The sequence below is a fragment of the Genypterus blacodes genome, unplaced genomic scaffold, assembly GCF_046128005.1.
Source record: "Genypterus blacodes isolate CSIRO-AG114 ecotype Tasmania unplaced genomic scaffold, CSIRO-AGI_Gbla_v1 ptg000156l_1, whole genome shotgun sequence".
Lineage (NCBI taxonomy): Eukaryota > Metazoa > Chordata > Actinopteri > Ophidiiformes > Ophidiidae > Genypterus > Genypterus blacodes.
Window position 1 is genome coordinate 2,938,706 of NW_027466957.1, and position 12,096 is coordinate 2,950,801.

A 12,096-nucleotide genomic window follows, 5' to 3' on the forward strand; every position below is an offset into this window, starting at 1 on the left:
GCGTGCAGCTTCTTTTACCACCTTCTCAGACAGCTTGCATGCATGGCTGCCTGCCTATAACAGCAGCAAGGATTACCACCAGAGCTACAAAGAAAGTACATTTAATTTAGTACTCTGCTGGCTGTGGTACTGGTACTATTTCATAGGGAAATGTTGTACTTCACTAACACTTAGGGACCTTTCTCTCCATCTCTCTGAATGGACGGGTGAGGCTTGGGAGTTGCTCCTCACACACACTGACCGCAGCTGTCTGTCCCAGGCAGGTATACATGTATTAACGCTCTGTGCAGTCTTCCCTGCCTGGGCTCTTCATAAAGCTCTCCACTGGCTGATTCCACCATTTGTCACCTGAAGACATTGTTGATGGATGGAGAAGCCAGTGGATTGGAGGAGAAGGGGCGGGGAACACACGGGAGGCTTGAACTTATTTGCTTTTTTTCCTCTCCTCAATGTCTGAAAAATGAGGCTTCTGCATTTTTGTAAAGAGAGCTGTGATGTACAGAGTCTTCTAATAAATTCAGTTAATTCATACAGTTGTACAATACATTGTTTGCACACTGTTTATTACTAACTCTAACTTGTCTTTAGCTGCTGTCACCTTTTTGATATTGCCAATTTAAATTCACTTCAAATAACACATCTTTTAAGTTAGATTAGATTAAACTGACAATTTACAAATTAGATGCTGACATTTGTACATGCACACTACTCTGAATACACAAAAATCTATTTATGTCGACCTCAGTCTGATTTTGATGTTCATATGATGTTTAGAACAGTTTGAATGACCATGTGAACACATTGAGCGCTAAGGTAAAGAAGTAGACTGTTTCACCATGTTTCACAACTCACACATAGCACTAAGCAGATTCCATCATTCCTTGTGTAAATTTCAGTCAATGGGCAAACCCCACAATGTTAGACTAAGTTTTAAGGCTTTGGTAGGGACTTATGAAAGAGATCACTCTATTTCATTCATTTTCTGCTGCCACGGCACAACATAAGAACAATCCGCATCACTGTGAGGCTGTGCTGGCCCCTCTTAATGTGTGTTTAAGGGGGTTCCTGTATACAGCAAAGGTGAAGAGACTAAAATACAAATTGAAGTATGCTTACTCTGTCACAGAACAAGATGATTTGATTTTAAAATGTAATTTAATTCTGGGATGTATATGTCTTAGTCAGATAATGACATCTGCATGTAGTAAGTTGGATTTTGCCCTAATTGCAGAAAGCAAAAACATTATTAGCAAGTAAACATACTGACAGTCAAGACAGTCAATTGTAGCCAAATCATTAAAAATATGGTTTCCATTATCCTTACCGGAAGCCTTTATCAGGATCCAATGTACCGACACATCTTAATTTATACTTGCCAATGAAGTTCCAGTAAGCTCAAAAGGAGATGGAGTTTTCAAACAAAAGACACTTGAATGTCAATATGGAATAGATCTGTGTGACACTTGGTCATGGCTCACAGCGTGGAGCAAAGAGGCAGCCTGTCCAATATGGAGCTGAGCAGGCAGCCTAGCTACTTCAGCCTCATTACACTGGTGGAAGCAGAGCAGGCACATTCAGAATGATTTTTAATAATTTAAGAAAAAAGCTTGCACGCAATAAGAGTTATCATCAAAACAGAAAATACAGCATTTAAGTGGTTAAAAATAATTTCCCTCACACCCACAGATTCACAGCAAATTTAAAATCCACAGCAACAGACATTTGCAACTGTCGTGTTTTTTTCCAAAGAGCTGGGGAACATTTTTTTCCCTTCAGCAGCCATTGAAATGCATAGCTAGCAGCTGTTGTCCTGTCCACCATGTGGACATGGCTGGCTGTCAGCAGTCTTAGCCAGCACTGTGCCTTGCATATGAAACAGTACATAGGCCTATATTCCCTCAGGGAGTTCACTTCCTCTGAGCTCCCCCCAACTCCCTCCTAAAACAAGTGGCCTCTTCAGCTGGGGGCCAGATAGACGAAGCTAGGGCGGAGGGAGCGGGGGAGTGGGTGAAAAAAAACGGGAAGTTTCAGCTCTTGCACATGAGGGGAGAGTAGCCACAGATTCCAGAATAGAAGATTGAAACAAAACATCAAAATTCTAAACATGGCTAATGATGATTTTGCTTGAGAAAGATTCCTGTATATGGTTTAAATGAATGGTGGTGTTTTTAGCTGTGTAATTACAGGATTGAACATCGTGCTGCCCGCTCTCACAGCATGCTTCATCTGGGGGCCCATGACTTCGACACTGTGGAAAATGCAGACGGAACCACCGAGTCCAGTCAGAAACATGAATTAATTCAAGGTGACTTTTCACATGAAAACCAGTCTTAAATTAGTATAACGTGTGTTACATTTTGTATTTTCAGTGTGTATTAAATTCAAACAACAAGCAGAGGAAGATATTTGTTTAATTTAGAGTGTGAGTGTGTGCTGTGTCACACATGAAGTTCTGCATTAACTGGTAAGTTAAAGGCAGAGAAGAATCTCAGGACGTTTTCCATGAATCAGGAAAATAAATTCTCACCAATTTCTTTCACCTCATCACTCTAAAGAATACCCACAATCACACCTTCAAAATAAGGAGAAGCTACGTATGTGCCAGAAGTTTAAGACCACATAAACTATGACTAGATCATCAGTTGCAAAACAAGTTTGTTGACCCTGTGTGCGGTCTGACAAGCCCTTCAAACAAATGTAGAAACTATGTCTGTTTGTTGTGGAGCTTCACAAACACAGACACTGCTGAGGGCTGCAGGAGACTGAATGTAGCCTTCATCTATCGAACTATCACACACACATACCCACAGCTCTGTTCATCAAACAGTCCTTTGTTCATTTTGCTCACTGTTGCTTCCACTACACCATTTGTCTTAATCCATCTTTTCATTCATACTATGAGGTTATGCCGTGAAATACTCAATAATAATAAGTATCAATTATTGCTCAAATATTGGATTTCCATGATGTCATTTGATGAGACACTTTTTCATTCATGAAATTGGATTTATTGGGAAATGGAATGCAGGTGAAAAAATACAAAGAAAATATTCAGGAATTTAGAAAAGAAAATGAATGAATAAATGGATTTGGACTGCTTTTCAGAATCCACACACCAGAGGGTGAGGCAATTCAATTCAACTTTATTTACATAGCGTCAGATCACAACAAACGAGAAACCCAGCAGTCACCCATGAGCAGCACTTGGAAACAGTGGCAAGGAAAAACTCCCCAAAAACCTCTGGCAGAACCGGATCCAGGGTGGGCGGCCATCTGCCTTGACAGGTTGGGTTTAGAGAGAAAGAGAGAGGAGAAAAAGCAAGGAAGATAAAGAAAGGAGAGCGAAAGACACACAAAAACACCCTGCCATCATATGGAGAGGGGGAGGTGTGTGTCTTTGTGATCTCAATGCAATTAACCATATAAAAGGGGATAATAGCACACATGTTGGCTTAAAAGAGAGGAGATGGGTTTCATTTAGAGGAGGGGAGAGGAATTCAGTCTTCTATTCGTTTTTCTGAAAGTTACTTATTTTGTCAGACGCAGATCGTCCCCTGCGATTTCACAGTCAAAAGCACTTGGAGGAAGCATACTGAGGCCCAAACATGAGTGATGCATAAACACAAAATGCCTTCAACTCTTATTATTCTCAACACTGGCCACTTTTCAAATCAAAGCCGATTGTATGAATTGCAACAATACAAGCTGCCCTCTCCCAAAACTAAGGCCATCCTATTGAGATAACAGGGACCGTAGTGTTAAAGAAGCTGCAAAAAAATGAGAAGGTTGACCAAACCAATTCAATACTGCAATTAGTCAGTTAGTCTGAGGTTCCTGTCCTATCTAAGATAATAATAACAGAGAGCAAGAAAGAGATAAGAATAGAGAATGCTAATGCTGCAGTCCAGTTCAACAGCAGCCATGTTGAAAAAGGTTAAACACTGCTTTTGCTTTTATGTTCTATGATTCAGTTAACATCCTCTCAGAGGGAAGTCCTTGAAAAAAGTGTCTGCAAGAATGGAAGTGCCACTTCCTGTGTCTGTCTGCATGCGAGACTGCTGCTGACACTTTTGTAACACACCCATTAATATTCACAAAGCAGCCCGGTTCCTTCGCCAACAGCACAAACAAGATGGCATGTTCTCATGTGCTAAGAGGTAGAGCCAGTGCCACACAGTCTAGCACTTTGCCTCGCATCCTCCAGGAACACTTTCAAAGTGGCTCTGCTGAGCTGAAATGTGCTGACAAAGGAAAGCTTTGGTGCATCAGTTTTAACAATATTCTTCAACTCCTACCCGGCATGCATTCCCTCATTAGTGTTTCTTGAAACAAGCTGCTTGAGAGAAGAGGGAGGCAAATTAAAAAGCAGGGCAAAGCCTCCAGTGAGCCTCAGTATAACACTTGGGTGCCCCGTCTGCACTTATAAAAATAGAAGAGGCCCAGTAACGTTGGTGTACTTGAGGTGTGCCCACTCTAGCCTTAATGAAAGTGTGCGCCAAGAGTGAGTATTGACCATGCATGGCAGGACTTTGGCACTCTTGAAGTCCTCAAGGGTTTCCCTAGTTTCTCTTTTTTTTTGGAAAATTCCCTTCAATTCCTAAAGAACCTGTGATGGAGGACTGGAGGGAAACTTCTTGTAAACACTTGCAATTACTTTGTGTGACCCATCGATAAGTGTCTCCACTCTAGTTTCATTCAATTTGGAGTGAAAAGTAGGTAAGAGAAGGCGGATGTGGGCAAGTAGGTGGGAGGCTGCCCTGGTGGATATTTTGGGGGGATGGGTATGATGTTTGCTAAATGCCCCCTTTGTTAGGATCATATTATGTTTCCACCACAATACGTCTAAACCCTGCTTCATCAACTCCATTCATGTGTAACAGTTCATGCAAATGGCCAGGCTAGCCTTTTTTCTAGGGGTAGGTTCGGGGGTGGGCTCGGGATCTTTTTAATCAGACTTCCTGATACTGTTTCCAAGCTCTTACCTTCCCAACATACTGGAGCAGAGTACAATCCTTTCTTAAGGTTCATAATCAATATCAGCATTATTACCATATTACCCTAAACCACTGGAGACGTTACGGAAAACGAGACATCAGAACCCAGATATCTCAGATCACCTGATTGCAAAATCCAGATGAAATACACCGAGTCAAAAAATCTTGGATCCATGGATTCTTACAATTCAAACAAGTGGAGCTTTTATATATACATATAAACTCTCACCATCAAGGGAACCACAGAAACCAATACAGATCAGCACTGATAGGAGCAATGGTTCAACCCGCAACAAGACAGAAACACAATGAGCAGATAATAAAGCAGTAGGCTCCCTATGGGCAAAGACACACACAAAACTAGCTACATTTGCCATAAAACTAAAAGTCCCATTGATGATGGCAGGTCTTGGAATATACTTACAGCCAAAGCTGAGAGAGCGGCACCTGGCCTACATGTGTGGCAGTAAACTCACATTGCAGCCTGTACAGAGGGGGACTCTGAAACCACTACACACCTCTCTCTCCCCCCCTTCTTAACTTTACTTGTTAACACCTGAATTACATGGCAACTGTTTACAGTCCCCTTAACATAACATTTCCTATTGAGCCATTTGTTGGTAAATGAGATTGTATTAACAGTAGAGGCCAATAAAGTGTGCCTAAGAGGTGTTTCATGGGCAAATAATGGCTTTATTGCCACCAGAGGCGTTTTGTTGTCACTGGTGGATGAGCCTTAGTTAACAACAGTATGGTAATGGCTGACCAAATACTGAGTGATTCTCTTAAAAGAGAGATCATCAACATCCTAAAAGACACCTTTAGTCTTCCTAGTTTATATGGGATTTGGACATACAGTTGGTAAGAGTTCAACCTTTTCTCTGTGCAAAATGTGTGTAAAGTTGAAGTCTGTGGATCAAATGAACTGCTAGGCATGGGGTGATAGTGAAATCAGCAAATCGCACCAAACATCATGTGCACTACACGGGTTGGATAATGAGTAAAAACATACACTCTTTTAAAAAAGTAGACCTACTTAGTAGCTCAATAAAGACAATGAGCTGCAATGCACAGAGGAAACCCACCATAGCTGCATATTGAACACAGGCGTATACACCATGAGCATCGACTCACCCTGGATGTTGCTTTCCTCTTGTACTTGTTGGCGAAGTCAAATTTCTCCTTGATCTCGTCCAGGAGCTCCTCCAGGCGGGCCTTCTCCTCTTTCCCCGTGTAATCCTGGCCCAGGAGTATGTACGCCCTCCAGTTGGCCGAGTCAAAACCCCAGTGGCAAGTCCTGTTCTCCTGCGCCTTATGACTGTGCACCACGAACTTGTGTGTGGGGTACATCAGTCTACAGTCCATGCACTGGATGCACGCTGCGTTCGGGCTGGTGTAAAGCTCCGGCACAAACAGACCCTTGCACTTTCCAAAGCACTCGTGATAGACTTTGAAGCTCCTCTCGGTGAGTTCCAGCTCAAGGGAGCCTCCGCTCAGCTCCTTCTTGCATCGCGGCGGATAGGCGCCTCCGTAGATGAGGGCGTTGCAGAGCCGCTCGGAGTCCGTCTTGGTGATGAGGCCGCAGGACGGTGCCGAGAAGGGCAGGATCCCCATGACTTTGAGGATCTCCAGTTGGTCCGCCGTGCACCGGGAGCAGTAAATGTGCAGCTCGTCGCAAACAGAGTTGATCTGCTGCAGGGTGAAGTCCCGCAGCACCGTGTTGAGAATCTGCGGCAGACACAGTCGCTTTTCCCCGCCGACCACAAAGCAAGAGATGGTCTCGCCCTCCAACACCGTCTCGCAGCGTTCGGTGGAACGGTCCGACGGGATGAACAGCGGGCCGGGCATCACAGGCGGCGGCAGATGCTGCAGAACCGGCTCGGGCTCTTTACCGTCCTTCTTGAAGAGGAGCTCATGTTGCCAACGAGCAGAGAAAGCCGCCGGTCCACCCAGAGAGCTCATAGAGCTAAGGTGAAACTGTTTGAGAGTTTGTTGTAGTCCCGGATGAGGCTGGAAGCTCTGTCGATTTACAGTCTCCATGTTTTTCCTGCAACTTCACGAGCGAAAATCCTTCTCGTCGTTTGTCGGGAATCACGAGTGTCAATCCGTCCCTGGTTAATCCACGGTGTCCCAGATTTGACCAAAAATGCGAAGCGCTTCATCAAACATCCAGTCAAAAGTCCATAGCAGGCGGTGACTTTACAGCTTAATTCCTCGGACTACTGGATGAACACCGGCCAGACGCTCCCTGCAACGGGCTGCCGACTGTCCATATCTGAAAACCGACTCTCCAAACTCCAGAGAAATCAAAAGTTGCGTTCGAAATTCCCCCAAAAAGTGGATCATATCAAAACGGGAGCTTAGAGTCCACACCGCTCGGTCAAAAATCCCTACTTGAGGTTTTTTTTTCCGCTATCGAGGACTGCAGCGATCCCGTCCGTCTGCCCCCGCAGATCACTCTGACTGTATGGAGATGAGAAGCCGGAGATCCAGCCTGCTCGCTCTCTCTCGCTCGCTCTCTCTCGCTCGCTCTCTCTCGCTCTCTCTCTCGCTCGCTCGCTCTCTCTCTCTCGCTCTCTCGCTCTCTCTCTCTTCGCCCCCCTCCTTCCTCTGTGTTTGTGTGTCTGGCTCAGTCATTGAATCGCAGCCAGGAATGTGAGTGACTCTGCAGGCAGGCTGGGCTCTTCCAGGAACAAGCCGTCACCCCCTCATACAAACACAGATACTGGACTGCAGAGAAGAATAAGTCAATGTGGAGGAGACCAAATTTAATGCCAGGATAATAATTTATATAATCAATTTACAGAAATGTTTTTTTTTTATATATTTAACAGTATTTACATCATTACTTTAAGAATGTATTTGCATAAATGTATAATTCTTAAACTTTGGTTTGGAGAGGGTATCAAAGTCCAGTTTGAAGTCTTTTTATTGTTGAGTGTCAAGTTGGTAAAAATGTGCCAAGACACCACAGTCAAGTCAACACTTCTGTTTTGTCAACTGTCACTGCAGCCTTGCTCGTGTTGTCAACACCACAATTCAGAAAATCAATGAAATCCTTGGTCCTATACCATGTAGATCCCTTTTTTCTAACAGGAAGTGCATATATATATACCATCATTCCCATAGGAATTGAATATAGGAGAGGATGGATAAAGTTGTGAGACATGCAAAATTTAGCTTTGGAGGGGACAACACAAATTCCAAGACGGACGGACTGTGGTTTATTTATTTTCCCTTCTGCTTGAATGTGTTGGAATCGTTTGGCAAGCAGCAGCAAATAAAAACTGTTTTGTGTGTTGGCAACTGTGAGAATCCGTAATCTAGCTCATGAAATGAGGAGAGAAGAGCTGTCTTAGTGGGTGGTTAAATCATTGCAACAAATAACTATATCTGCGGTTCTCTGTCTGTCTGTCTGTCTGTCTGTCTGTCTCTCTGTCTGTCTGCCTGTCTGTCTGTCTGTCTGTCTGCCTGCCTGCCTGCCTGCCCCTTTTCTGGCTTCCCACACCTCACTAGAACCCCAGTGTCAATGACACAATGACGTCTGGTGAACCCTTATTTCTTGCACCATTCAACACAGCAGTATCCATTATGAAATCCTTTATCAATTCATTTATCAATTTAATAATTTTAAATAATAATAATAATATTTTTTAAAGTTTAAACTGTAATTTTATTAGCACAGAGGCAGCACGCGTATTTAATTTAATTAACATAGTTTGACCACTGGATACGGGTTTATTATAAAATAAAAGTTCAGTCTTGCATCCAGATTACCCTGAAGCGGCCAAATGTCATGCGTAGCAAGAGATTGAGGTGAAACCTGCCTAGAGGGTGAGCTGGATTATTGGCCATAGCGCATAAAGACTCAACCTCTGCTCTGATTGCACTTCTGTTATCTCACCTGTCAAAGAGCAGAGGAGGTCATGTGGCCAGCGCAGGTTCAACATTAGTGCAGATGTGGTAGTTTCCTGTTCCTGTGGCGTCCCCTAGCCACACATTGATGTAAGCACAGCATGGTTGCAGGACTTGGGAAGAGCCCCAGCTGTGGCCCAACAGAGACTTTGGAAGCCAGAGATGTCAAGATCATTCATATCACAGTCCTGCCAGTCCTGTGAGAGAACATGAAAGTAAAAGCTAGTGAGCAAAAGGCTCATGTTATACAGCAAGTATAATGTTTAGGTTACTATAACCAAAATGGAAGATTTTTAACCATACAATTCAACAGTTTTCATGCCGATTATGTAACATTACTGGTTTGCTGGTTTAAGCCACACATCTGTTCTGCTGTGACTTGATTTGAGTTGTATACAGTGCTGAGCAAGATACTTTGTCCACAACAACAAAAACAGAAGCAAATAAGTATCCAAATACTCTATCAGTAGGAGCCAGCCCTAATAATCTCCTTAAACATGGACCATAATAGTAACAAAAATCTATTAATTATAATGAATATTAAATCTTACTTTACAAAAATCAATCAACTGCATTAGTCAACTGCATTTTTCCTCCCCAGTCTTACTGGAGAGCTTTGGGAATTTTCCTGATGTTGTGGGTCTGTGAAGCCCTTCGAGACATTGTGTGTGATATTAGGCTACACAAATAAAATTGACTTGACTTGACTTGAACAAGATGTGATGTGTATTTGATAAAAGGCGATTACAGTGGACCGAGCAGGTTCCCACCCAAGTCAGAAACATGACGATGGTTCCATAGAGCTGTTTCAGTCCCATTCGGCTGGCACATCAGTGACCTCTCCTCAAAGAGACAAGAGCCTCCACTCGGCTTATCACTCTGGCGTGAGGCCACACTGCCTTCCAGCACTGGCACCCACCGACTAGATTAGAAAACATTGGCACACTATATACCTGTGTGCAATATCTTTGTGTGCACTTGCACACACACACATAACCATTTCCACAAAGTAATGGATATGAGTGATGTATATGATGCAAAACTATGTGTTTCCTTCAGGCTTTTCATCCTATCAAGGCCATGGCTGTTAGACGGTTAGGAGTGAGAGCCAGCCAAATCTCTCTCCTTCTTTCACTCTTGTTTCAATGATTCATCATGCTGCCAGCATTCAGCACTCACCCCCTCCTTCTCGCTTTTTCCCATCAGCTTTATTGCCCTCATCATTTACTATTATATTTATTTGTTGCCTCTTAACATGCTTCAGCTTTCAGCTCTCTTCTCTTGTATCTAATGACAATATCTGCTACTATTTCCACTGTGCCTCTGTGACCCGACTTCTTCTGAGACCTGTGCAGTTTGATGTATACAGAATGCAAATGTATATAGAATACAAATGATTAGCTGCTCATGCTGAACGTGGAGGTCTGGCCAGTTCCATAAGGTTCATAGCTGTAAGTCTTTTTTCTCCTTACCCTGTTGCAGTCTCAACAAACTCAAAAAACAATACCAGGAGGAAGGTTATTTGGCTTATCCTGGTTGAGATCATTTTTATTGCTGAGCTGCTAGAGCTGGATAATTTTTAACTGCTGAGCCCAAGGCTTAGGTTAGGGTTAAGATTATAATAATCAACTACCTACACAAGTAACTCTAATTATATGTCTGATAAAGCTGATAAATGAGAATTCATCTTAGGTCTAAAAACCGGACTTAATTCAGTGTGAGGGCAGAGCAGGTAGCGTTACGCTGTGCATCATTTCATATGTAAGTATTTGTCTTAAATATATTTAATCCATTTATTTCAGGGTGTGGTGAAGCCTGGCCAAGGTAGCTTGAAAGAGAAAGGAGAACTGAAGTTCAAGTTAACCAAGACAGTAGGGTGACAAACAGGGCAACAGCAGAAAGCCACGGCCGCTGAAGCTTGTGTAGAAACGACACAGTAGTGTGGACGCAGAGTTCTGGATGACATCATGTGTTGATGGTTCAATTATCTCGTTGGTACAGTTTTCTCAGGATGACATCATACAGCAGTGCAGTTACAGATCACATCATAGGCTGTGGTGGGAGAAAAGGAAGAAAATAAAAAGGAGACACGAGAAGGGAGAGGAGAAATAAAATATGGGAAGAAATCCCACACAAAGACCCGACCCACCCCAACAGACACACAACCCGACATTCACACACCCCCATCCTGGCCTGCCTGCCATAAAGGAACTGTTTGGTGTTAGGTTTCCAGTCATTTGACATCTCTGCATTGGAGTCTTGCTGCCTTGTAACCAGTTAAAGATGTCAGTGTCAGCACACACATACCTTGTGGTGATGAAGAGGTTCTATAGATGCTATGTCCATAGGTTGGCGAGTTGATTAGTTTGCTTGTTAGCAGGATTACTCAAAACCTTAGTGTAAGGGTGGGGCATAGCAAGGGGACGCACCACCTGAATGAAAATGACAAGTCTTATGACCAAGTGAGTCTTTTGTTATTGTTGTTGATTTTGCTGTTTGTCAGTTACGAGTAGCAAGATGGTGCACTGTCTAATCAGGATGTGTGTTAGAAGGTGTTAGATTGGTTAAGGAATCATGTATCAGAAGAAGACAACATTAGAATTGTGTGAGATAAACGGGACAATCTCCTAAGGACTTTGTGCTTTGTTTTACCTAAATTGTTAAAGCTGCCATTGCCTCACTTTTATTGTCCTCATCAGCATCACCATCCCCATGGCAGCAGAGCACAACACAGCATCACGTGGGATCAATTACATAAGGTTTCTTTCCAGGCGCCGGGTTGCTTTTTCCCAGAGTAGCACTATGTACCACAGGCCTGGCCCACTCTGCTGCTTTTGTATTTCTCCTGCTCTGTGGTCGAGGTAGAAGAAAACAGATTGACCAATGTCAGCAATTTCGCTGGAGTCCTTCTGGAATAGTCATCATATGAGGCAAAAAAATATGGTTTCCAAAAAAATTGGCGTCATTCTGTTTGAAAGTGGCAGGTTTTCCCAGAGTGCTGTTTTTCATTATTAAAATAATGCTAGGCTTTTTCCTTTCTTTTCTTTTCCTTTCATTCACTCCAGCTTTCCCTTGTCTTTTTTCCATTGCATAATTGTAGCCACTCTGTTGGTCCCTCTCCTCTGGCCAAAAGCTGGAAAGGCTTATAAAGTCTCACCATTATTATGACTTCAACTTTCCACTTTAT

General features: G+C 43.1%; 1 protein-coding gene across 1 annotated transcript in view; it reads right to left on the bottom strand.

The window, feature by feature from the left end:
* The window catches only part of skia (v-ski avian sarcoma viral oncogene homolog a), a 71,697-nt gene extending 64,197 nt beyond the window's left edge, over positions 1-7,500 (bottom strand). The window contains exon 1 of the mRNA XM_076167172.1: positions 6,129-7,500. Within this exon, the coding sequence (XP_076023287.1) occupies positions 6,129-7,034 (906 nt within the window). The 5' untranslated portion in view covers positions 7,035-7,500. The remainder of the gene's footprint in view (positions 1-6,128) is intronic.
* Between the last annotated feature and the right edge of the window lie 4,596 nt (positions 7,501-12,096).